General features: G+C 41.4%; 1 protein-coding gene and 1 long non-coding RNA gene across 5 annotated transcripts in view; one reads left to right on the top strand and one right to left on the bottom strand.

Annotated features, from left to right (window-relative positions):
- Window positions 1–26,800, top strand: part of LOC135219185 (uncharacterized) — a 154,631-nt gene that overhangs the window by 110,523 nt on the left and 17,308 nt on the right. The window contains exons 2-3 of one of the 2 annotated variants that reach the window (XR_010315392.1): window positions 22,675–22,859; window positions 23,329–24,439. This is a non-coding gene — a long non-coding RNA (uncharacterized LOC135219185). Of the gene's footprint in view, window positions 1–22,674; window positions 22,860–23,328; window positions 24,440–26,800 lie in introns of those variants that run through there. The other variant, XR_010315396.1, reaches the window with a different exon arrangement.
- Window positions 21,349–26,800, bottom strand: part of LOC135218878 (uncharacterized) — an 82,195-nt gene continuing 76,743 nt past the window's right edge. For all 3 annotated transcript variants that reach the window (XM_064255459.1, XM_064255404.1, XM_064255351.1), the window contains exon 11: window positions 21,349–22,829. In XM_064255459.1, coding sequence (XP_064111529.1) covers window positions 22,675–22,829 — 155 coding nt within the window. In that variant the 3' untranslated portion in view covers window positions 21,349–22,674. The remainder of the gene's footprint in view (window positions 22,830–26,800) is intronic.

Below are 26,800 nucleotides of genomic sequence, written 5' to 3'. Positions count from 1 at the left end.
GATCTTACATATGGTTCGTCGTCATTACGATTAGATTATAACGGGGTCAGTGGGATGAAATCTCTATGGAAGCGACCACTAGCCCATCCATCTTAAGTATGTACAAAATATACCCTCCCCCCCCATCTTTACCCAAGTGGAGATAAAGGAGGCAGATTGGCAAGCTGTATGAAAAATCTACCCAAGTCAATCGTAAGGCCAATGAATTCCTTGCCCCTCGGCTGCCTATGAATATCTCGCTAGTATAATGATTGGGAGGGGCAATGATGTCAATTCCTAAAACATCAGGGAAACCCCGTCGTCCACTTGGTACCTTGGTGGAAAATAATAAATGTGCCTTGAGTAAGGAAAATTGCAAAGAGCCAGTTACAAGCGATATCGAAGGCGGTCCCTGTCTTATTTTAATAATAATATACAAGAGAAACCTCGCCAAACAAAAAGCAAGTCTTTAAAGAAGCAAGGAGGGAATCCTTCATCAAGTACATATCAGAATTAAAGTATAACTCGCCACTTTCTCTGTTTGGGATAGAATCCGTAAATTACTAGGGAAATTTTCCCCTTCCCCTTTACCGATTTTGAAAAATCAACTTGGTAGTTATATCGGATGCAAGAGAGGTGGCAGAGGCTTTTTGCTCGGCACTTTTCCAGCATTTCAAGCCCCAGTCACTAACTCCCCTGAATTTTGCCAATATTAGAAAACATGACTTATAGTTATCCGCCTGTTTGTTCTAACTCTGAGGCATATAACTTTCCATTTAGTATGTCGAATTCGAAATATGGCCTTATCTTTGTCCTCTCCAACATCACCTGGAGAAGATGATATTTATTTATGCCATGATTTCTCATTTACCTCTGGAGTCAAAAAAATTCTTTGTCGATGTTTTAATGAATTCTGGTGCTCAGGGACTTCATACAAGTTGTGGAAAAAACTCTGTCATAGTTCCTTTTTTAAAACCCGGAAAGGACCCTAGTCATCCCAAAGTTATAGGCCTATGCTCTTACCAGCTGTGTCTTTAAGATTTACGAACGAATTGTGAATTTTCGTCTGATATGGTTATTAGAAACAAAGAGCCTGTTGTCGAAGATGCAAATTGGCTTCCGCAAGAATCGTAGTACTTTGGATCCCTTATTATGGTCTCACACGTGAGATTCAGAATGCTTTGCTGTCCAAACAAAAAATCAAACCATTGCAGTGTTCTTTGATCTGGCAAAAAGCGTTTGATACTACCTGGAGGGCAGGTATTTTAATGCAGCTGTTTGGAATGGCGTATTGGTGGCAATATGTTTAATTTGCCAAAGACTCCTGTCTGACCGGTACCTTAAAGTTAGAATTGGGTCTACCTTCTCATCAGAGTATCTTTCAGGTGGAAGAAGGCATTCCACAGGGAGTGTGCTTAGTCCAACCTTTTTTAATGTTGCCATTAACGGTTGTACTTGAACATCTCCCTGTTGGAGTAACTGGTCAAGCATTCGCGGATGATATTGTTTATTTTGTGTAGTAGAGCTACTGCAGTTGAAGCTTGTACTAAAATTCATTTTTGTTCATGAAACTTTACCTGTCAGATATATATATAGCTGTATTCTCCGACGTCCCGACAGAGTAATTTCAAAACTCCCGGCACACGCGTGGGCGGCCAGGTGGTTAGTACCATTCCCCCACCGCTGGGGAGGCGGAATATCAGGAATCATTCCCATTTTCTATTCAGATTTTTCTCTGTCGCGGGTAGTGAAAACACCTGTTTTTCCACTACCTCCGCCTAGGATTTTTGAAAAACTTCATTAGCCGCTTAAGTATCCTACTTATTTTTTTTTTTTGAATGATTTACTTGGAAAGTTTTTTTGGGTAGGCTAAGGATAACGCTATCATAATTAATTAAAATTTTTTCCATTGCATATGATGTCTGAATCTAGTTTAGCCTAGTTTCAGACGTTGTTGTCTGCAACGGGTTAAGGGGAGGCTACCGAAACCTTCGGTAGACACTCGCTTAGTATACATGATGTTACATGTTTTCTTTGTTGAAAGATCAATGTAATTAGTGTAAATGTTGACTGAATTCCGAAAGAGACGATGATTCGTATTTCGCAAATTAGAGCGTGATAGAATCAGAGGTCCTTTCCTCCACAGTAACAGAAGTTAGGATATGAACCTACTAAACCTCCATAGACTTTATTTTGCCTAACCCTGTGGGTATGGCTTACGGGCCTAGAGGAAGTTCTGTGAGACGTAATGCCCTTTCCTAATTATGGTGGATTACATCAAGTAAGCTTGAAAAAGTGCTCGCTCTCCAATCAGTGTTGTGAGTGTAGTGATGTTGATTTTTGCCCTAGTGTTGTGGAGGGGGCGTCAGATCGGCCTTATAATGCTCTAGGTCTAGACCTCTTCTTTCGGACTCCCAGAACACAGGGAGAGGGCATGTCGAAAGCCGAAGGAGGGTTACGAGGAACCCCCACCGATCTGGCGTCCCTTCGGCAAAGACCTGAAGACGCTTCTCAGCTGCCAAAGATCGTGCACGTGCACGAATCCTGAAAGGATTGCTTCTCGTCCTCTGAGGCGTCCTCCCGTACAGGGGTTGGAGCTCTCGGAAGGACTCGCGCCCTTTTTAAATAGAAGCTTATTGAGGAGGACGCTTCACGTCCTCTACTATTGTCGTGCGATTGTAATCGCCGCCTTACAATTTGACGACTTTCAACACATGGGAGAAAGAAGAAGGAAAATAGGAAGAACGCTGTTAAGCGCCCAGATCGCCTTATCTCCTTACTGTGAAAGAAGAAAAGGCGCTTTTCGGGGACGCCCTCGTATTTTTGATAAGCAACAGTCATGTCGAAGTTTTTACCAAGACGTACGGGAGAAACTTGGTTTCTTAATAAGAATCTTATCGACGTTTGGGTATGATGGCGGATAGGAAATATCTACTTCCTTCCGTAAACCCTAGAGATGAACAGGAATTTCTGTCTCTTCGCGATTTATGAAGAAAATTACGAAAGATTTGGATAAAAGAGTTCCTGGATTAACTTCCTTACTTAAGGAAATATATTCTCTTTTTCTATCGTTCTATTTAACGAAAAGAACGAAGATAGTAAAAGTTTTTTCCTTCTCTATCTGCCTCGGCAGGGAAAGAAGGTAGTAGAGTATCTGCTGTATGATAATACGATACGGTCCAAATCATAAGCACTACCGTATTACTTCTTTGCTGTGCAACTCTATTACCAGTATCCTTTACAGGACTTTCCTAGGAAGGACTACGCTTAAAGGGATTGTTATGAACAAATACCTAATTAGCTTCTAGATTTATCGAAGTCTTGTTTTCGCTTAAATATACATTATAAGAACTTCCTGAAGTTCGATAATAATTTTATAAGATTCCTTTATTGAATGGAGTAGCTGGCAACTCTGGAAGAGTAGGCCAGACAGCTAACGGAGGGGGCTGCTATCGCTTTAGACCCAAACAAACGCCAAAAAAAAGTAACCATCTATTGCTCAGTCATGAGTAGGGTCGGTCCTGGGGCGGGATGGAATGACTAACCGTATCTCTCCCCTACAATCGCGTCTTAGCGCCTCGGATTGAGGGGATAGTTAAGCAAAAACACAACTAAATAAAATATTGTCTGCCTTTTGCTAAGATACGTTCAATAAGAAGATATTCCAGCCTTTCAATGCTGATTACCGTAGGTAAATTATTAAAGGAATCTAACGCAGCAGAAACACTATATATTAGAATAATTTCCTCATGCTTAGAAAGGAATGGCGTTATTTAGAGTATCCATCTAGTGAGAAGACCGGTCGTAGTAAGAGAATTCACTTTTAAGTCTAACGGTATGGTCAAGTCTTATGGCCTTTCATGCATCAGGGCTCGACAAGATTCTCTCTGAGATGCCCTTGGTTTTGTTCAGGCACCAATACGCTCGGGGGGGGGGTAAGATTCTCGCGAGGGACGTCTCTGAAGATGCTCAACGTCTACGCATTGAGACGTGAGGAAGCTTTTGCCGATGCTCGACGTCCCTATCACGAAGAGCGCTCATCAGGAGCTCTGGAAGACGCTCGACGTCATAAAAACATTGATAAGCTTTTTGGAAGACGCTCGATGTCTTACACATCTGTGACGCTCGCCAGGACGCTAGCGAGGACGCTCGCCAGGACGCTAGCGAGGACGCTCGCCCAGGACGCTAGCGAGGGACGCTCGCCAGGACGCTAGAGGGACGCTCGCCAGGACGCTAGCGAGGACGCTTTTGAAGACGCTCGGCATCCTACCACGTCATGACGCTCCGGTAGAGCACTGGCCATGACGTTCTTCAGAACGATAGGCGTCCTACGCATCAAGACGTTCGGCAGGATTTCCTGCAAGAACGCTCTTCAAGAAGGGCGTCGTCGAAGTAGAGGAAGGAGTTTTGGTCTCGTCAAGATGTCTACTTCGCTTTCTTTACTAGGGAGCGTTTCAATAGAATCCATCACTTGATGAATTTCCAGGAAAACTGTACAAGCAGATTTCGGTGTCATAAAACGCCTCGTCTGCTTTCGGATTGCGCTGCCCGAAGGGGAACATTAAGGTCCTTCCTGTCGTAAGCCAGTCTCTGATTAGGAATCTTGCCCCTTCCTCGATTTCTGCGGGAATCGGGAAAACTATATGCTCGAATTCCTGGATTACTTTCTGTCATGTAAATGGGTTAGTTCTCATTGACAAAGATCTTCATAACATTTTATCGCTTAAGCGGATAAGCTCTCATTAACAAAATTCGAGAGAGCTCTCATTCATTAGAGAGAATTTATGTTCAAGTGACTACAATACTTACGTATTTTATCTTTGCGTCATATTACTAATGTAGGGTTCAAGTCATATACGCATATCATTGGTTACCTCTACAGATGGCAACCGAAAAGACGGTTATTGTAAATGTATTTAATCGGTCCTTCCTGCAAACTTCCAGGAGTTTCCGCTGTAAGGACAACGCTAAAGGTATTGTTACAACAACACTAACTCAGCGTCGGCATCTAGTGAATTATGTTTCGCTTAAATATGCCTGCTTGAGAATTTCCTTATCGATAATAGTAACAAACCTATTCCTTCGTAGAAGAGAGTAGCTGGTAACTCAGGACAGAATAGTGCGAGACGAGAGGTTGCTGTCATTGTGGATGACGCAGTATATTAATCGGTACTCCAGGCAACTTTCCAGGAGTTTCCGATTTAACATTTGTTAATTAAGCGTAATGTTACGACAACACAAATCAGCTTCTGTATTTAGCGAATTTTGTTTCGCTTAAATATGCCAACTTGAGAGTTTCTGTTCAAATAATGTAAAATCTATTCCTGAGATGAATAGAATAGCTGGCAACTCGGCATAAGACTGCGAGAAGGTGAACATAAGCTGCTGCCTGCTGCCTGTGACTGTCACAGTGTCACCAACTCAGTATCAGGTAGCTCGCTGTTAAGCTCTGTCGGTTACGTCTCTCTCTCCCGCGGGATTGATTGACGAACCATATCTCTACCCTACAATCATGACTTTCGCCTCGGGTTGAGGGGATTTCTAGTAATCATGAATAAACACGACTTCCCTATTGCTAAGAAATTTTCAACAGAGATATCTCTTAGACCTGTTCAGCGCTGCTTACCGCACTGTAACAGAATTCTGTACGAGTTTACCGCGGCATAGCACTATAATAATGCTCTCCTGCTTATGCAAAGCGCAGCCTTATTAGGGAAGGAAGCATGCTTAGTGAGGGAATGGATGAGTCTGCTGGGGGACCATTTCCTCGCTGAGAAGCTTGTTTCCCTGAATAGACTGCAATTCAGACCTCTACAGTTTTTCCTGCAGGAGGACTGAAATAAACATCAAAGATCTAGAAATAATTCTAAACATCTCTCAATGGGTTGACGATCAACCTCAGGTGATACCGAGAGGGTGCCAGGCATCCGGACAGAGGTACAGAGGTCCTGGCACATAATCTAAGAGAATTGGAAGCAATTGGTTGGCTCTCCAGTTCCTCGAAGAGTGGAGTTTTTGGTCGATTGGTCCAAATCATCTCAGATAATTTCGCAGCTCTCTCATATCCCAAGAAGAGAGAGATGGTTTATCGACATAGGCACGGAACGTAAACGATCCTCAAGAGGTTCGTTACACTATTGCACGTCCGTGCGGATCTTCTCGATCGGCGGCAGCAACTACTGACGTCTGAGTAATCCTCGCTTAGAAGTATGTCGAGAGTTGTGGAGACGTTGGAGACGTCCTTTCGTAGATTTCTTCGCAATATGAAGACGAAGAAGCTTCCTCTACGTTGCTCCCTTATTCTCGATCCGAGAGCGGTAGCAATAGACGCAATCATATAGTATGGAATGGGGATAGTTGTTAGTCTCTTTTCCCCTATTCAAAAGCTTAGGAAAGCTGATAAGATAATCGCTGGCGTCAGAGGGAGCGAGAAAGACGCTGATCGCCCATGTTGGCCTTCGAGAGGCTGGATTCACAGAGGTCACGTCCTTCAGAGGGCATTTTCCAAGGACCCTTCCCGAGAGAATCGGTCTACTCTAACAGCCTCACTTCGAGAGGTACCTAAAACCTCTCCGCTCTGAGTCTGGATGCGTTCAGACTGTCGAGAAGCGAGAGGATCTTCAAGATTAATTACAAGTCTCATTGCCAAAGCAAAGCAGTGCTGCATATTTTGCAGTGTACCAATCGGAGTGGGCCGAATCTGGAGATAGTGCAGGAAGAATGACTGCTCCTACACCTCCACCTCTGTGAATTACTTTACCGTCTTCCCTTTCCGTCTGAATTATGGGATAAGCTAACAGTCCCAACGATTGTAGAATACGGAAATATGTTTGTTGACGGCCTCTAGGCTCAGAGATTCGGATCTGTCAAACAACAAAGCCCTTCACGATCTTTGAGGTCTGCGGAAATCTTGATGGAGCTTAGACGTAGTCTGAAGTTCTTGATGTCAAAGCATTTCGAACCTCTCCTTTCTGTAAACTTAATACACGTGACCAGAAAGGTCTAATTTTCTAACCACTCTAGCTACGGCATTGAGGGTTAGTGAGGTTTTTAGCCATCATCAGAGGTTTTGGCTTTAGAGGACATAATTCGGTGTCCTCTAAGCTTCCGTTCTTGCTAAGAACGAAAACCCGTCTAACCCTTGGCCCAGAGGCCTGGAGATCAAGGGGATGGCACAAATTATTGGGGCAAGAGCCACAGAGAGTCCTGTGCCCTGTCGGGGCTCTCAAGTTTTATCTTGATAAAACTAAAGAAAGTCAAGGTCATTCGGACAATCTGCGGTGTTCCGTAAAAGACCAGACTTGCCCATGTCGAAGAACGCCCTGGCGTTATTTTTAAGGAGTCTTCTAAGAGGCTCATTCGTCATGTTTTTGAACAAAGATTTGAAACCTTTTAAAGTAAATGCTCACGAGGTGAGGGCGCGGCCTCGGAAGCATTTCAACAGAGCATGACACTCAGTAATATCCTGAGTGCCACGTTTGAGCAAAGCAACTCTGTGTTCGCTTTCACACTCCCGACGGGATGTGAAGACGACATATGAGATCTGCGAGTCGCTAGGACCATACATATCCGTAGAAATATTATTGGAGGCAGGAAGCAGCACGAATCCTAGCTATAGAAAAGGGATAGGTGTGCTTTTAACTTGAAGGGTTGGTCGCTTGAGGCGCTTTCCCTTTCGTTAGCCTAGAAGTTATGGGACTAACTTCGATAGGTTAGGTCAGGTGGTGGTTTTAACTTCGTTGCCCTCACAGTATGGTCAATATGGTCTAGTCACATTGTGGTCACGCCCCCGTTGACAGATCATCTAGAGCGCACCAACTACACAGGTCACTACCTTGTTGGTAACTCTAGTAAAGCAAAGCAGACTTCGGTGACAGTAATCAAGAAGTCAGCTATGCTAACAGGTAAGGAATCAAGATGTCAATCATCTGCACTTGAGGTGTTTCCTAAATCCTTCTATTCTGTACCCCTTCCCACCTCCAATGGTGGGATTCAGCTATATATATATCTGACAGGTAAGTTTCATGAACAAAATGTTATTGTTATGATACAATAAAGTTTGTTCATACTTACCTGGCAGATATATATAATTAAAGTGCCCACCCACCTCCCCTCAGGGGACAGTGGTATGAAAAATCTGAATAGAAAATGGAATGATTCCTGATATCCGCCTCCCAGCGGCGGGAATGGGTACTAACCACTGGCCGCCCACTGCGTGTGCCGGGAGTTTTGAAAAATTCTGTCGGACGTCGGAGAATACAGCTATATATTATCTGCCAGGTAAGTATGAACAAACTTTATTGATCATAACAATAACATATTGCAATTAATGCTGCTACTACCTGGGCTAATAGTAAAGGTTTCAAATTTTCTGCTGAGAAAACTAAAGCTATACGTTTTTGTAGACACGTAGAAGGGAAGAGATTCCAACCTTATTTTTAGAAGTTCTATTTTGTTGTATGAAGATGAAGTCAAAATATTTAGGAATTATTTTTGACAAAAAAATTGACTTTTGCTGAACATATAAATGAGACTGCAGTTAATGTTAAACAACGGTGCAATATTCTTAAAGTTGTTAGTAACCTGAATTTTGGAGCTGACCGTACTACTTTATTAAGAATTTATCAGGCCCTATGCTTGAGTAAGATTGAATTTATGGATCTCAGATTTATGGCTCGGCATGTAAGACCTTGTTAGGCAAGCTGGATGTAGTACACAATATGGCATTGCGTATTTGTACAGGTGCTTTTAAAACTTCTCCTGTTGAGAGCCTTTATGTAGATTCTGGTTTTCCCTCCTCTCTTCATTCGGAGGGAGGAACAGGGTCTCCGATATTTGTCACGAGCACTAACCTCTCAGTCTAATCCAAATTTTAAGTATATAAACATCCTGTTGACAGAGCACCAACTAAACCTACATTACCTAAGCCCCTTGAAGTTAGATTAAACATCAGTGCGAGAGAGGTAGGCCTTATTCCTCCACTGGTTATGGAAACAACATTTTCTAAATTCCCTCCGGTGTAGGCCTCCTTTAGATATTTGCCAAATTAGAGACAACAAAAAGATCAGCTCAAGTGTTTCAGCTTAAAAGTAGCTTCTGGCCCATGTTTTCTGAGCATAGTAACTCCGATTGCTGTATATACAGATGGGTCAAAATCAGCAAATGGAGTTGGATGTTCTGTCATCATCGGTGAGAGAACAATTAAAAAAAGCCTCCCTATTAACTTCTCAATTTTTAATGCTGAGATTTATGCTATTTTTAGTGTTTTAAAATTTATTTTTAGTACAGGTAGCACTGGGGACTATATATTATTTATTGTGATTCCCAGAGTTCTCTATCTGCCACTACAGAAGTTGATGCCATCTAATCAAACTCATTCAAGAGGTGCAGGATTGGCTGGTCCTCCTGCATTCTCGAAAACACATCAGTGTGAAGTTTTGTTGGGTTCCCTCGCATGTGGGAATTCGTGGTAACGAGCTGGCTGATATCACAGCCGCTAAGCAGGCTCCTCCCGGGCTTCCCACTCTGTGAGGGTTCCCTGTGAAGATTTTAAACTTTTTATTAAAACTATTTTGTAGACTAAGGTGGCAGAATCACTGGTCCAACTTGAATATAATTTAAGCTGAATTGATCAGACCTTCTGTTCATGCCTGGTCCCCTTCGGTTGGATGGATAGGAAGATCTAGTATAGTTTTAACACGCCTGCGTATAGGGCATACTTTTTTAACTCACCGGTATCTTTTAACTAGTGGAGCAGAGAGGCAGGTTCCTCAATGCTCCAATTGTAATGTTGGCATTACAGTGAGGCATATATTTGTTGACTGTCCTCTTTATTTTAATCATAGACGTCGGTTTGGTTTCACCAACAAACCTTTGTCAGATATTTTAGGAGAGGGTGCTCCCACAGAGGAGATTTTTAAATTTCTTAAGGAAATCCATTTGTTTCATGATATTTAATTGAGTATTTTAATTTGAATTTGGTTTTAATCATTTGATTTAATTATATAAGTGTATCTTCTATTAGTAAATATATCCCGTTGATATATATGCGCTGAATGGCCTTTGGCTCCAGCGCGTGGCAAATGGCCACAAATTTTATAAATTCAATTCAATTCTTGGTTATACGTGTCTAAGGATACGTTGCTGGGATAGGGAGCCGACACTGATCCTTAACTAAGTGAGTTAATTTTATTTTAACATAGTATTTTTACTTTGGGTTGTTTGAAAGGAGTTTGGGGATAACTTTTTTCAAATTAAGCACAAACCCTCGTGTTAGGATCAGGTGATCGGTATCGGTATTGTGCTCCTTAATTATGCCACTAGGCATAGGTATATTGTCGTGTAAGTGGATAAGACCCCAGTGACAATTGCCATCAGGTTCTGTCGAATAAGTGGATAAGACCCCATTGACAGTCCTCACAAGAGCTCTCAACCGTTAGGTCACATCCTCGCTGAGGCTCTTGAGACGAAGCAGGCTCCTAGCAATAGCTAGGAAGTCAACCCTTCGTCTAAACACATAGGAACCAAGGTGTTATTTATTTATGACCTACAACGTATGTTGTTTACTTGTCTAATCAGTAAATAGCTGTCTCTTACCCTCCGCCAAAGGTGCCAATCAGCTAAGTATATATCTGCCAGGGAAGTTGAATGTATGAAAATGATATTGTTATTGTACAATAAAGTTTCATACATACTTACCTGGCAGATATATACTTAGCTATAGACTCCGTCGTCCCCGATAGAAATTCGAATTTCGCGGCACACGCTACAGGTAGGTAGGTCAGGTGATCTACCGCCCCGCCGCTGGATGGCAGGAATAGGAACCATTACCTTCTAGAACCAGATTTTCTCTTCCACCTGTCTCCTGAGGGGAGGCTGGGTGGGCCATTTATCGTATATATCTGCCAGGTAAGTATGTATGAAACTTTATTGTACAATAACAATATCATTTTGAACACATTAATAATAGAAATAATGTGAAAAGGGGGACTTTTTGGATTGGCTGGAACGAATTATCCTAATTCCCTTTATTTCTGATGGGGATATGTTTCATATTTCAAACAAATTGTACTTTGAACAGCTTTCTGGAACGGATTAAGTTCGAAGTACGAGGTACTACTGTAGTTTTATCACAAAAAGTGCATTTTATGATTAAAATGATAAAAAAAGCGGGAATTTGTGGTTATTTCTCATAGAAAAATACTGTGAATAGGTGAATTATCTGCAAGTAATGGCCACATGTTCCAAAGAGAAATATGCGAGTCTGCGAATCCGGAGTGCTTGAATATATAGGGGGTTCACTTACTAGGATTTTAAGTACAGTATACATAATTCATGACTGATAGATAGGGATTTTTTCTCTAATGTACCATGGTAATTCTTAAGTTTCGTTTCCTCATTCTGTTCCTTCAAAGAACAGCTTTATCATCAGTACCTTTAGTAACAGTGGAGAGATTTTTTTGGAGGAAGGAGGGCAACAGTTTCTTTCACCAGTTGAGTTACCTAGGACCTTATGTAACCACAAGTCATTTCTTAGCCAGGTGTTTTGGATATTTTCTTGGAGTGGGCAATATATTAAGGCTTTATCTCAAGAAAGTCTCTTCTTCATTTAGGAGGCACAGTCAAGAACTGGTTTTTTCCACAAAGCTGTCCAAGAAGCTTTCCTTAAAGTCATAATTATACCTTTATTATGTCAAGGTCTGCAGGGAGTTCTCAAATTGCTGACTATGCTATCACTTGCTTTCTAGATTTTGTGCTGGGAAGGGCTCTGTTGTGCCAAAATTCTTTCCCATAAAATGCTTTAAAACTGAAGCTTCAGAATTTTGAGTTTGTATTGCCCTCTAGTAATTCAGTTTCTGTAGTATATATGCTTTATGCTTTTGTGAAGAAACTTTGTGCAAACAACTGAATTTCTGGTATATATGGTAACAATAATTGAATGCCAAAATAAGGTTGATCATTTGCAAAGAACACTATACTCATTTCACTTACTACTATCTTTAATAGTTCATTATTTACAACTATGATGCTTTTTTATGTACTTTGGCATGGCAGTTTCTTTTGATTTTTCCATCTCCACTTTTCTTCCCAAATACTAGTCACGTATTCCTATGGTTCATAGTGATGGTGCATAGAGAGATGGAGATCAAAGTTTCCCTGAGAATCGGAGAATTATTCTTGAGAATGCATATATTGTGGGATAATACCATTGTACTTTGTACCCCATTGTTCATCATTTTATGTCCCTTTTGGTCCTCGACAGCATTTCTGGTTTCAAATACTTATCCTGTGTAGGTTGATCTGTTGTACCAAAAGTATTTAGTTTCAGGTTTTAGTAGCCTCATTTTGAACAGCTAAAAAGGAAAACTTATATGCATGCTGATATAACACTTACCAACTAAAGGTATCAGAAACTACAATTTTGTCTAGTCACTTAATGATGCTAAATTTAATGAGTTCATGAGTAGGGTTAATATGAAGATCCAGAAAAATTCACCAATATATGGTACAGTACTATAATCTGATGTTTGACACATTGTTTTTGATAAATGTATTTAAATCCATACAATTAATTGTTAATGTGCATTGTATTACTAAACAGCTGCATTCTGGAATTCAGTTGATTACAGTTTGAAAATTAAATAAAATAAAGGGTATGATAATCTAAGAAAACTTTTTGTTGAGCTGGATTTATTCTCTTGATATGGTAATTTTATTTATGTACAGTTGGATTTGTGAATTTTGGTACACATCACATTATGTAACATACCTATGTTAAGTAAACAATACCAAATTTGTAACTAATTTGTATTTTTCATAACTAACAAACCTGAGGTCTTAACATTAGGATTTACTAGCGCCAAGCTGGAAACCGGTAGAATTAAAATTACACTTGTGAGATCCAGGGACTAATGGCATCTATACCAGGTCACGGGGCATGTATACCCAGAATGCCCACGGCTACCTGTGACCCATCAGTTATATTTCTAACCCAGTTTAGACTGCTAGAGGGGTGGTTCGAGGTGGGCCTTTAACTGTTAAGACCTCAGGTTTGTAGTTATGAAAAATACAAATTAGTTACAAATTTGGTATTTGTTCATACACGAAACAAACCTTCGGTCTTAACATTAGGATAGACTTACTATTGGAGGGAGGTAAGTCTCTACAACTGACTGGGAGTTTGCCACCTTATCCATTTCCGAATATATAGGGAAATTCTAAGAGAATGGACAATGAACCTAGGACCAAAGATATAAGCGGATCTATTGGTTTTCTCCCACTGGGTGTAGATACCATTCTACTGTTTACTCTTGTCCCTTGCAACTGGATCCCCCTTCACCCCTCCTTTTCCCTATTATCCAGAAGGGTGTGTTGCTACTGAAAAGTATATCATCAGCTAAGATAGCTTCACAGTATGGCTGACCATCTCACCTGCATCTAGTCCGTTCCAGCACATGACGGTACGCTCCTTTAATATTGCCCGTAGTTAAAGGAGTAGGAAGAAAGTAGTAAAGAAAAAAGGCCAGTCATCCCATTCATTCTACTTTCATACCTTCATCTTAGACTAGACGCAAACTGACCCGCCAGGGGCACTGGATGAACTATATCACTTGTTGGGCCGCCACCACTGGACCCAAGGAAAAGGTGTCCAAGGATCTATGGGCAACATCTTTCAAATAAAATGAGGTGAAAGTTGTTTGGCGCTTCCACACACCAGCTTTCAGAATTTTATCCACAGACATGTTCTTCTTAAATGCCAGGGAAGCACTCACACCCCTGATGTCATGAGCTCTAGCTCCCACCTGGCTATCTGACCCTCTGTCTTCTGCCGTATAAGCATCTCTGATCGTCTCCCTTAGCCAAAATGATATTGTATTCTTGGACACCTTCCTTCTTGTTCCGTCCTGTACTTACGAACAACCTCTGGCACCCCGGCCTGAGGTGCCTTGTTCTCTTTAAGTACTCCCTTAGTGCCCTGACGGGGCACAGGAGCATCTCGGCTTTGTCGTTGTCTACAAAGTCTGCCAAGGAAGGTATGGTAAAGGAGTCGAATCTGCCGTCTACTATTGTTGGATTTTGGGTCTTGGCCACGAATTCTGGGACAAACTCACATACCATTGATCTCCAACCTCTCGAGTGCTTTATGAGATATGAGAGGCCATGTAGCTCCCCCACCCTTTTGTTGAAGCCAGGGCCAATAAGAAGACTGTCTTCAGGGTCAGGCTCCTATCCGTGGACTGCCTTAGTGGTTCGTAGGGGGGTTTTGTCAGACTACTCAGTACCTTGGTCGATCCCAATTCTGGGGCTTTAGCTCCTTTGGTGGGCATGACTGTTCAAAAGCTCTCATCAGCATGGCCAACTCCCATGAAGACGATATGTCCACTCCTTTCATTCGTAAGACTGAGGCTAGAGCCGCCCTGTACCCCTTCACTGCAGATACAGACATATGTTTTTCTGTTCTGAGATATGTTTTTCTGTTCTGAGATATATCAGTAAGTCTGCTAACTGCTGAATAGTGGTACCGAGTGAAGACACGTTCCCTCTACGACACCAATCACAGTATGCTGACCACTTTCCCTGGTATACTGTCGCAGATGATTTTCTGATATTACCTGCCATCTGAGTTGCTGCTTTCTGCGAAAACCCTCGCTCTTGAAGGAGATACTTGACAGTCTCCACCCGTGAAGCGATAGGGACTTCACCGACTGGTGGTACCTCTCCACGTGAGGCTGACACGAGAAGGTTGCTCCATGGAGGTAACTCTCTTGGCACATCTACTAGGAGTTCCAGTAGGTCTGGAAACCACTCTGCTTTCGGCCATAACGGAGCTACCAGGGTCATCTTGAGGTTCTGAGACCGCATTACCCTGTTCAGAACCTGACGGATTAGACAAAATGGAGGAAATGCGTATACGTCCAGATTGTCCCAGGGGTGTTGTAGCGCATCTTCTGCTACTGCCTCTGCGTCCGGGACCACTGAACAATACACTTCCAACTTTTTGTTGTACCTGGTTGCGAATAGGTCTATGATCGGTCCTTCCCACAACATGAGCATCCTGTCCACTACCTGTTGGTGTAGGGACCACTCCGTTCCCAGAATCTGATCCCTGCGGCTCAACTTGTCGGCCACTATGTTTCTTTTTCCCGGAATATACCTGGCCTTGATGTCTACCAGGTTCTCTATAGCCCACTGGTGAAGTTGAACTGTCATCACATGTAACTGCCGAGAAACTAGGCCTCCTTGCTTGTTTATATAAGCTACTACTGTGGTGTTGTCTGACATCAATACCACTGAGTGTCCCTTTACTCTCTCCCTGAATTCTTGTAGAGCCAGAAAAGCTGCTTTCAACTCCAGCACGTTATATGGAGTTCTCTGTCCTTGCAACTCCATTTTGCTGACACCATCAACTCCTCCATATGGGCTCCCCAGCCTTCTAGTGACGCATCCGAGAACAGCAAGAGGTCTGGGGAGGATTGTTGAAGGGGGACACCCACTGTCAGATTGTCGTCGTTCACCACCACAGCAAGTCTTTCCTCACTTCTGCCGACAAGGGAATTTGCTCGTACGGGTGATCTACTGTTGGTGACCAAAACTCCTTCATCCTCCATTGTAGGGACCGAAGGTGTAGCCTTCCTTGTGGTACTAGCTTCTCCAGGGAGGTTAGGATTCCCAGCACCACCTGCCACTGTCTTGCTGGCTGTGTCTGCTTTCCCAGAAAGGCATTCACCACTTGTTTGCATTTCTCTACTCTTTGGTATGTCGGGAATACTTTGGTTGTGTTGTTGTCTATCACCATTCCCAGATATTCCAAACGTTGACTTGGATCCAACTGCGACTTCTCCTGATTCACACAATACCTAGGCTGTGACAAAGCTGCAGGAGGGCCGCCCTGTCCCTGAGTAATTTCTCCCTGGACTTTGCTATCACCAGCCAATCGTCCAGATATCTTATTAGCCTGATCCCCTGAGCCCACGCCGACACGAGGGTGAACACTCTTGTAAAAACTTGAGGAGACGTTGTCAATCCGAAGCACAGGACCTTGAATTCGAAAGCTTTCCCTGCAAGACTGAAGCGGAGAAATTTCCTTGAAGACTGATGGACTGGTATCTGAAAGTATGCGTCCTTTAGATCGACTGTCAGCATAAAGTCTCAGATTCTGACTGCTTGTAGAACCGTTTTCGGAGTTTCCATCTTGAAACTGGTTTTCCTTATAAACAGATTCAGCGTTGACAGGTCTATTACTGTCCTCCACTCCCCGTTGGCTTTGGGTACCAGGAAAATTCTGCTGTAGAAGCCTTTTGTCGGACTGCATACTTGTTGCACAGCTCCTTTTTCCATCATCTTCTTCACTTCGTCCTGCAGAATAGTGGCCTTCTGAGATTTGTGGGCATAAGTGACGTGGGGTAATGGTTGATCTGTCAGGAGCGGGGTTACCTCGAACGGAATCAAATACCCGATCCTGAGAACATCCACCACCCACTGCTCTGCCCCTAGTTCCTGCCACACCTTCCAGTGATTTGCCAGGCAACCCCCACTGGTGTGGCCGAGTGATGGGAGGCGCCCATCCTATCTTCTTGAGCCTCTCCCTCTTCCCCTATTGCCCCTTCCTCTGTTGTTTCTATTGTGAAAGGGCCGATGAGTTATCCTCTTTGGGGAAGAGGGTCTTGTGACTCTATTAGGGATGCTAGTCTCACTGTCTTCTTCCGAGACATCTGCTGTTGTCTTCCCTCCAAAGGAGTAGTTTGACTGTTAGACGTTTTTTTCCTAACTGCCTGTTGCACCAACCTATCGTTAGTGTCCATCCTTCTTCTATCTATCGCCTCTTCCAGTATGACCTCTGGCAACAGCAGTTGCGATTCCAAGATATCCCCATTCCTCATTGCTAACAGGGAATCCAAATCCACATTGCGGCTTAGTCTAGCCAATGCTGCATCTCTCCTCATTAGCAGGATATTTGCCCAAACATTGGCACTTACGTTTGTCAGGTACGCAATCGCCTTGGAACCTGACTGTAGTAATCTAATGAACAATGGTTCATCCACTACTTTCCTTGTTGCTTCCGAGGATGCAATTTTTGCCACTGCTGTTGACCAAAGGTCTAACCAGGAAGCAGCCTGAAAGACAGAAGAAGCTGTTGCTTCTAACGTAGCAGCCTCTTGGTACGTCATCGAAGGGCACTCCATTTTAACCTGATCCAAGGTTAATCCAGGCCTTAACCTTACAACATTAGGGTTCATTTGTCTAGACAGCAAAGGGACCTTCGGTGTCGTATAATATTTCCTTTGCTTTATCATTGGAGGGGGAATAAATTTAAATGATCTATTAGATCTTAAGGAATTATCCCTCCCTGTAATCTTTGCGTTTACGTGTTGCAAGACCGATTCCGCATGACTCGAACAAGGCAATTCATACGACACCTTGGTATCCCTCTTTAGTCCAAACGCCATGTCAATTCCAGGAGGAAGCATACTGGCCAGTGTTTCTGTCTTCACCGAAAGGCTATTGAATTGACGAATCAAATCAATAACCTCTGCATACGAGGCCAGAAACTCTTGGTTTTCTCCTTCCTCCGGCTCTAGTGTACCACTCTCCGTCACAAGGGATGTTGTCTCGCCTCTATCTTCTGACAGACGGCCCGGAATTCCACGGCCGCCTGCCCCTACGGCCGCGGTCTCTTTGATCTTTGTTGGCCGCTGTTGGCTCGATCCCGGATAGTCAGCAGGGGAACGAAAACGTCTCACTCTTTCTCTGCTCACGGATCTAGAGCGAGAATCTCGTCTAGATCTCCAAGATGAAGGCTCCCTTAAGACAGAGATAAGTTCGTCTCTATTAGCATTGGCATCGTTTTCGAGCGTCGGCGAGCCCGGCCTCGACCTTCTATCCAGACGGACACTGCCTTCCACGAACGTATCCGCCGAGGTTGCCAACTCTCTATTTTTCGTACTTTTAATAGGAGCCTTATCGTCCTTCGTACGTATTTTAAACGGCCTACGGGCGAAAACTGGGACCTGCATTCCATCCTCTGCTTGCACCTTTCGCCGCCAACGTCGATTTTACCAAAGGTATCGCAGTTTTTGCGATCCGAACTGGCAACTCCGCCTCGGCCGCTAGCTCGCCGGCCGTCACCTCTCTCGCTTGTTCGGATTCTTGCGAACGGCTTCGTCTGCCAACCTTGTGCTTAATAGCCACTGATTTTCCGACCTTCTTGCTGACTTGGAAATGACAGTCTTGGTCCGAAGAAGAGGAAGAATTGATTCTTCTCCTCTTAGCCCGAGGATCCGCCAGGAACTCCCGAATCCTCCTCCAACGCATGACTGGCGCTCGCCGTGACGTTATCGGACTTAGCGATGACGCCGAACTAGAGGAAGAAGACGAAGAAGGCGAATCACACTTTTTCTTTTTGTCTCTCTTATTCATTCTCTTCTCTATATCCTGTAATTTCTGCATTACAGTTTGCATTGACGGGTCAGAAGGGCGTATTAGCGTCTGGGTGCAGCGAAAAAAGGCCGAGAATCGGTCTGTGACGTCATCACGCCTGCCATATCAGAGTGTGACGTATGTTGTGACGTCATCCCTCTCGTAGGGAGAGACTGAGAGGTTTCTGCTGGCAACCGCACGTTTGCTGCCAAACTACCTCCCACGTTCTGCATCGCTGTAAATACTGAGTGGGATGGTGAAGCCGCGGCATTAATTCCCATAAATTGCATGCCCGGGGGATGAGGAACATTCAGCGCTGCCGGACCCTGCTGTAACCGTGACGTCATATAATGCGCAAGCAGACCATCCAAGGTTGGTACGCCTGGTAGGCCTAGCGCTGACCACGTACCATCTAACCTATGCGCTTGAGTAGCAGGAGCCTGGAACAAAGATGGCGGATCTCCCCCTCTACTTGCTGGGAACAAAGGAGAGTGCAAATTATTAATAAAATTACCCAAGGCCCCCCCTGACGTTTCCGATACAGAACCCCTAGGAGAAACCGAAGGGGTATGAGACAATTCAAAAGCAGGTGGAGAAACATATGGAGCAGCCTGGTTTATTACCGATACAAAAGAAGCCAGTAAGGTTTGGTCATCCAAAGATGGCGTCACCCCCTTCCTTTTGTATTGGCTTTTCCCATAGAACTTCTTCCACTGTTCCACCGACCAACCGCGACAAACAGAACACAGATTAGTAACCGTACATACGTTTTCCCTGCACCTACTACACGTTGGATGAGGATCCATCGACACCGAAGTTAGGAACCTAGAACATGGGAAGCCACTGACTCCTGGGCATTTCCTTTGTCTCCTCTTCGAAACGGTAGACGATCCCGATGTTGAGGCAAAATTCTCCATCATACCACGTATACACTCTTACCACACACTGATCACACTTGGAGAAAGAAAAGGAATGAAAAATTAAAAAAAATGAAATGGATAAAGAACGGGCAAACTGAAAAACCGGCTTTAAATGAGATACAGTAACACGTCTTATCTTAAAGGCGGTAGGAAAATAACTGATGGGTCACAGGTAGCCGTGGGCATTCTGGGTATACATGCCCCGTGACCTGGTATAGATGCCATTAGTCCCTGGATCTCACAAGTGTAATTTTAATTCTACCGGTTTCCAGCTTGGCGCTAGTAAATCCTAATGTTAAGACCGAAGGTTTGTTTCGTGTATGAACAAATAAGCTTTAGGCAACAATCCTTGTCAAACAAAGTCAATAAACTTGTAAACACATGTCACAAAGCACATTAGTAGTAGTAAATGTAATTTTCATACAATGAACTTACCTGTCAGATATATACTTAGCTAAGACTCCGTCGTCCCAGCTAAGTATATATCTGCCAGGTAAGTATGTATGAAACTTTATTGTATTATAACAATATCATGTTCATGACATTGGGATTAATAGATGTCTACCTTGCCATGATGTGCACTGGAATTCATGAAATTCACTATGCCTTTAATTAGAAAAGGTTTCACTGAATAAGTTTACATTTTCCTGTAATTCTAAAATCACCATTACCATTGTTTTAGAATCTTCTTAGAAGAATGTTTTCCATATACAATAATTACAACAGTAATAATTAATATTTTTTGCTAATATCAACATCTTGTAACACATTTATTTTTAGAGAGTGGTTATCACTGAGTAAAAGCAGACATATGTAGTTCACTTGTAAAGAATTATTTGAAAGTAAGCATTTAGCAACACTAAACAAGGAGATTTCATTTCACAACACATACAATAATGATGAAAATGTTGAGAGTAAAATTTAGATGTGAATAATTCAAGTTATTTGCTAGGTCTTATAGCTTAGGTACTTGAAAGAAAGACTCCAGGGAATAGACAAGGATAATGATCCTTTTGCATAAAGTAAAAAAGGTATGCAAAATATTCAGGAATTACATGGGTATTAACTTGGTGTAGTATAATGTTTTTCTATGAGAAAGAAAGGTAATGGAAGGCTTGATTCACAAGTATATTGTTGATTTAAACAAGGAAAAGGTTGTGTGAGTTTTTGTGTTACAAAAGTTTGGTGAAAAACATGAGAATATTTAGGATAAAAAGTTTATTTATATAGCATGGAAAGTGACATATACAGCATGCATCAGAAAAGTTAGGTTTCACTGTAGTATTGGGATGAGTGAAGTATACAGCATGCAATGGAAATGTGAGGTGGACTGTATTGGGTAAAGTCTTTTAGGTTGTATGGTTTCGTCAAGTAATTAATGAATTATTTTGAAAGAGAATTATTAAGTATGATGATGGTGTAAAAAGGTTTAACATAAGTAAAGAAAAAAATAATGTTGTGAGGTTATTAGTCACAGCAAGAGAAGGGCAGATGACTGGATGATCAGAATGGTGATAATAAGTGTATGAAAGAAGGTAGTTAGAGAGATCTAGAAATGGTTTATATGCTGATTTTCTATATTGGCATAGTAGTTTTAAAGCATCATCATTAGACCTAGAAGTCACAAGTACCTTCAAGATTAGAGGTGAATGACACAACCCAGTATGTGTAAGAATTATGATGCAACAGGCAACCTTTTGGTTCGGTTTTCTTGAAGCGATGGTATTCTTGTGGAAAATCCTTGTTGGTAAGGGGTGGGGGGGAAGTGTTAAAGGAAAACTAGTAGTGAGTGAGAGGACAAGAATAATATTTAAATGGTTTTTAAGGTTAGAAATTGTAGGTGGCTATTTTTTCCTGCTTATGTAATATTATTCCTGCATGTTTGTCAAAAGATATTCTTGCATGTCTATTGCCAATAGATTCTTGCATGTCTGTTGTCAAAAGATTGTTGAGTAAATATGAATACTTGTAAAAGAAATTATGCAGTCTGGTTATTAACTGGATACTGCAAGGGTAGCAATAAAAAGCAACCTGTTTTGTAACTTGGAATCTTGACTATTTACACAAATAGTCGTACTAACATATAAAAATACTGTACATTTACATTTGTTTTAGGTACAATTCTACTAAATTGGGTTATTTGACCCAGCTATTGCAGTTCCAGCTAAAATTGATACCACTTAAGGACCAGAACATCTTGGTAGATACCTAGTGTCATGGTGTGCTAAGGCTTACCTTATATTAATGAAGCTTCAGAAAGAGAAAAGATAGGAAAAAGACCTTTGTTTTGGCAGCCATAAATTTCTGCCAAGAACACTCAGTGATTAACAAGTACAAGTGTATGTAGAACTGCTGGTTAAATTATGTCACATTACACTTCACAGGTAATTCATATGAATTTTCAGTAAAATATACACTTGCTATATTCATACATAGAGCAAATTCTTACTTGATAGTCTGTTTGAAAAAACTACACATTTAAAACAAACTCACGAGTGGGATAATACTGCCATTCATATGTAATGTTAGGATTACTGAATAGAGTAACCCACTTTAAATACAATTACGTATTGCACTGATGTGAAACATTTACAATAATAATTAGAGTTCATGTGAGATGTGTTTGTTTACAAGAAAAGTATTGTATGAAAAGTTGGAAATTTTTTCTTTGTAAACTAATTGTTTATAAGGTCAATTGTAGTATACTACAGAGCTTCAAAAATAACTTTACATTTCTTTACAATAATACTCACTGTTTTTCCACTCTACCACATAGTGAACATTTTATGTTTCAAAGTCCAATATAGTACATTGTGTATGATATAAAAGTACTGCTTAACAGACGATAGTAGTAAAAGGCTAAAAATATTGATAAAAGTACTATAAAGTTCTTGAAGTTTCTGATATGATCAAATAGGATGTCTTCAACAGTAACACTAAACAATTTGTTATTTAACATTTAATATACAACATGTTAATATGTACGGTATATAGTATATATATATATATATATATATGTTTGTCAGTTCAAGCAGTAATGAGGCAATAGGGAGAAAATCTTTTACTTATTGCCAAGGAATTATGAATACCATGAGTACAGTATTTACATCCAAGGAATAGGAAAATATAGGTTACAGTTAACTTGTTCACATCATATAGATTATCTAAATCTTAATTATACATCCCATGTACATAAATTATAATTGCTAGAACTAATGATGGTAGATTGTGTAGAGATGCTTCCTCCTGATTAAATATATTTACACTGATTTCCACCTAAAGTAAAATGTACGGCTACTACAGTATGTTGAATTACAAAAAAAATTAAAAATGTATTGTTAATTTCTCATTCTTTCAGCTACATAATGGCACACTTTGATTTCCGTGATGATGAATTGGGTGGAAGAGCGGTGGGTGGTCTGCCATCAACAACTACAATCCAGAACACACCCACTTGGCGGCCTCCAGTCATGTGCTTTGCCCATCGAGTATCTTGAGGATCTACATCATCATCTGCAATTTAAGAAATCACATGCTCTTTACGTATGTAGTTACAAATGCCAATTCTTTTTGACAGATTTTAAGTCAGGTTAAATTTTTATTCTGTTGAACCCATGGGTATTTTGTAGGTGTTTGTTTACTTCTACTAAACTTTATTATATGTATTTTATTTGATAGTGTCAGTCAGCCATCTTTTAAACTCCCAGGTGAACATCATCTCTAATAATGTATCAGATGAGATTAACAGGTTTATTGTACTAGTCACTTCACTGAAAGTCAAGTTAATGCAGGGACCAATTTGAAAATGATTTGGGGATACAGTCATTCATCTTATATAGTTGATGCACGTAGTTACCCTTTTATGCTAGCCATTTTTCTTTCAGTTTGAGGTAAATTACCCTAACTCATCAGAATTTGGCTTACATACTTGTGTTTTAAGTTAATGAGACTCATACAGGACCTGAATTGGACCAGCTGTATAACATTCAGTATGATATCTGTCTTTTTTCAGATCTACATAATATTTAACTTGTCAGAGAAGTTTTGGACTTCGTTGAACTCCAGGATGATACTTATTGCTCCCTTTTTTCCATGGCCAGAGCAGTTCCCAGACCTAAAGTTTTTCATGGACAATCCCGAAGTTCTTACCACTTAGAGGAGCCTTCTGAAGCAGTTGCATTTTCATTGTTTTCAGTCAACCAAAATCACATGTGTGATTATCCAGTGTATTTGATGAAAGAGCAGTCTTTTGAAGGTTGCAGCAGAAGCAAACATCATCTTCACAGATCCTTTAGCCACTTACCTTTACCAGGGTAAGTGGGCCAAGTTTGTTGCCTTGTTTTAAGGGTACTGGTCAGTTGTCTTAGCTTTTCCTTCACCTTAGCATGATTTTAGATAATGACTGGAACATTTGGGACTCGCTTTGCTTTATTGATTCCTAGGTCTACTACAATGAAACCTTGAGTTGGGACTTGCTTTTGATTTTCACAGCCTCACAAGGAGAGCAGAAATTGCAGTTAACATGGCCAAGAATAGAATGTAAATTGCTTCCAGCAACATAGCCAGTACCTCAGTACCTGATAGGAAAGTGGAATTAGTGCCCAATTGATTCATTTAGCAGTACAACATTGGTAAACAAATGACATTATTAAATAGTGGTAGAGTTTGTCATTAACTGTCATAAATTAATAGTCTCACTATTGGTTTCATTACTCTGAGGCAACTATTAAACACTTGATTGTACATTATGAATATATTATTCATAAATAGCTTCACTTTTGTGTAACAACTTGTTAGTCACACAGTGTTAAATCCTAAAAGACAGACTCATTTCTGCAATGCAACTCTTTTTGTTCATAGATATATACAAAGTTGTTCTTCCAGCAATATTTTACTAGTGCAATGTGCCACGCCCTTTAATTTCATTTATTAATAACTCAATTAGCAATATTTTGCATTTAGTACAATTCCTTTTTATTCACTTTATCATTCATTTACTCTTCACATAGATTTTCATTCTAATGGTGGTTTGTAATGATTTGGATTTTTAAGATTTTATGAGTGCTTCCTCTTCCAGGCTTGTGGCATCACTTACCATCCTGTAGGCATCACTTGCTACCCTGTACATGTATACCTTTTGGGCTCGTGGTATCACTTGCCATTTAAGTGTTATTGTTAGTACGGTTTTGTTACTTTAACTAATTTCCATTACTCTCTTGCATTCTAGTAATAGTAGTGCTAATTAGTTTTACATTCATTTCTATATTATATAGTGCAAGGTTCATGTTCTTTGCATGCTTTAGTGAATTTTTACTCATTTTGCTGAATTAATTCATCATTACTTGTGTATGTGTATCTTTGAGTTTTGGTGATGCCTTTTCATTATACCTCTGTGAACTATTAGGGATTAGAGGAATATGCTTGCAGCTTGTCCCTGTCATCTGTGAGAGGTAGTGGTTTCACTCGCCCCAGAAACCATACCGACACCTTATAATAAAGGTGAGCGAGCCAGAATATTCTGGCATTTCCAATTTAGCGGTTCTCTGGTATTATAACAATATTTTACCTTAGAAATAGTTCACGGAGCGACACGGGTCCTTCGCCCAGAAATAGATTTTTCCTACGTCAAAATCCCTTTTATGTCCAAAAAAAGGTCTTAAAAGTTTCATACTTCAAGACCTGTAAGGTGGTCTCCTTGGATTTGTCAAGCCATGTTGTTTTTGCAGTCAAGATTTATTTTCTTCAGATGAGGCTTTTCATGACGACAGTGCCGCCTTCACAGCTCAAGAACATTTTAAGTTAAGTGCAATTCTTTGGGGTTTACTTTGCCTTCCTGGGGAGGTGTTTTCCTTCATCCTTGACTATTTGACCCATTGTCTTTGGATTTTTTGCCATTACCTATCTTGTCTTTCAGCTTTTTTTTAAGTCCATGTCTTCATCTTTAACCCTCTGTGCCTTCCTATGGGATTTTGGGAGCTGCAGAGATATGGTTAGGGCCCCAACTACTCCACCATCTACTTTAGTATTGCCTCCTACACCAACTTAGGTGCCCAAGGTTTTGACATAATCTACAAAGCCTATAACTTTGAGTTATCGCTGTAACTCGTGTTAATAATTGACTGCAGCTGTGCCTATGGTTTCAGCTGTCTCCAGGTCCTGCATCTTTGACATTGACCACTGTAACGCTTGTAATGTCAACTGCAGTTGTACTTGTGGTTCTGCAGTAATGTCAACTGCAGTTGTACTTGTGGTTCTGCAGTGCCTCCACATGGTAGTTCTCTGTCTACTGACAATACTCTGGTTTATTTCTTGCTGTAATGTCATCTTTGCATCTGTTCCCAAGCCTTGATGTTCTTCTGTAAAGTCGTATCTGCAGTGCTTCTGTCAATGACTAGAGATTATTTCCTAAGCCTACAAGTAAAAAACCAGCGCTGAACCTTGTTGCTGTGCTATTCATTGTTTGGTTGTCTTCTACCTTCAGCAACCTCATGTACGTGATTGTTCTTGCTCACCGAGGAACAGTCTTTCAACTAGATCTCTCTGTTGAACTGGGGCCATGAGTTAAGCAGCTTTACTGGGCCCATGAGTTAAGTAGCTTTACTATCTTCTCTTCCTCATATTCCTTCTGTGATGCTCGTTCCCCTCAGACCTAACTACGTATTCTTCACTTTCTGCCCATCTTTTGACCTTAGTTCTACTGATTACATGTGGCTTTTTCCAAAGTGTCTTGGACATAAAGAGGGCCAGAATTTACTCTAGTCAAGGATAGTGTTTTGGTACTAGAGAACTTTGATTCTGATATGTATTTTGATTTTGATATGTATTTGTTCTCATGTGGATATCAACCCTAAACCTTTCACAAATGGAATACCTTATTGCATGTGCTGGATTGGGTGATATGTATAATGAAGGTAACTGGTGGAGATAGAGGAATGGGAGTGGTTACCCATGCTCTCCAACTAAGCCAACTGTTGTCTTTTCAGTCACAAGACTATCCAGAAAAAGCTTCTGTGCTCTTGTCTCCTGTGTTGTGTATTTGTTCAGACACGAATATAAACCCTCGGTCCTTTAGCAATAGGAAGTAGCTAGCGGTAGCTGGAACGGTCGTAAGCTTCGAACAAGGGGAGAACGGTAGTTAACTGCTTGTCCGACAGTGCGCGCGCCCGCGCGCCTGAGAGGTGAAGAATCACTTTTGCTTTTGGCCGCGGGTGTGAAGGACGTGTTCGTCATCGCTCTCTGCCCGCTTCATCGTCGTATGCTTTGTTTATATTGTGTTTTCTACTAATGGTTTGTTTGACTTGAAAATTAAACTGTAAGTACATTGTTTTCATTTTCATTACTTAATTATGAGCCAACATGGAGCTATCGCCGTAGATGCGGCGGTTTTTGCTCTTTTCATGAAATTGATACCCTTGAATTATGTCTCGGTGCCGAGGGCGGGCGCGCTCGCGCCGAGTCATGTATTTTGGGCGAAAGTGTGTAAT

Source organism: Macrobrachium nipponense, chromosome 11 (assembly GCF_015104395.2).
Source record: "Macrobrachium nipponense isolate FS-2020 chromosome 11, ASM1510439v2, whole genome shotgun sequence".
Classification (NCBI taxonomy): Eukaryota; Metazoa; Arthropoda; class Malacostraca; order Decapoda; family Palaemonidae; genus Macrobrachium; species Macrobrachium nipponense.
Note: the sequence above shows the minus strand (reverse complement) of the source record. Positions and strands in the feature narration are given on the sequence as shown.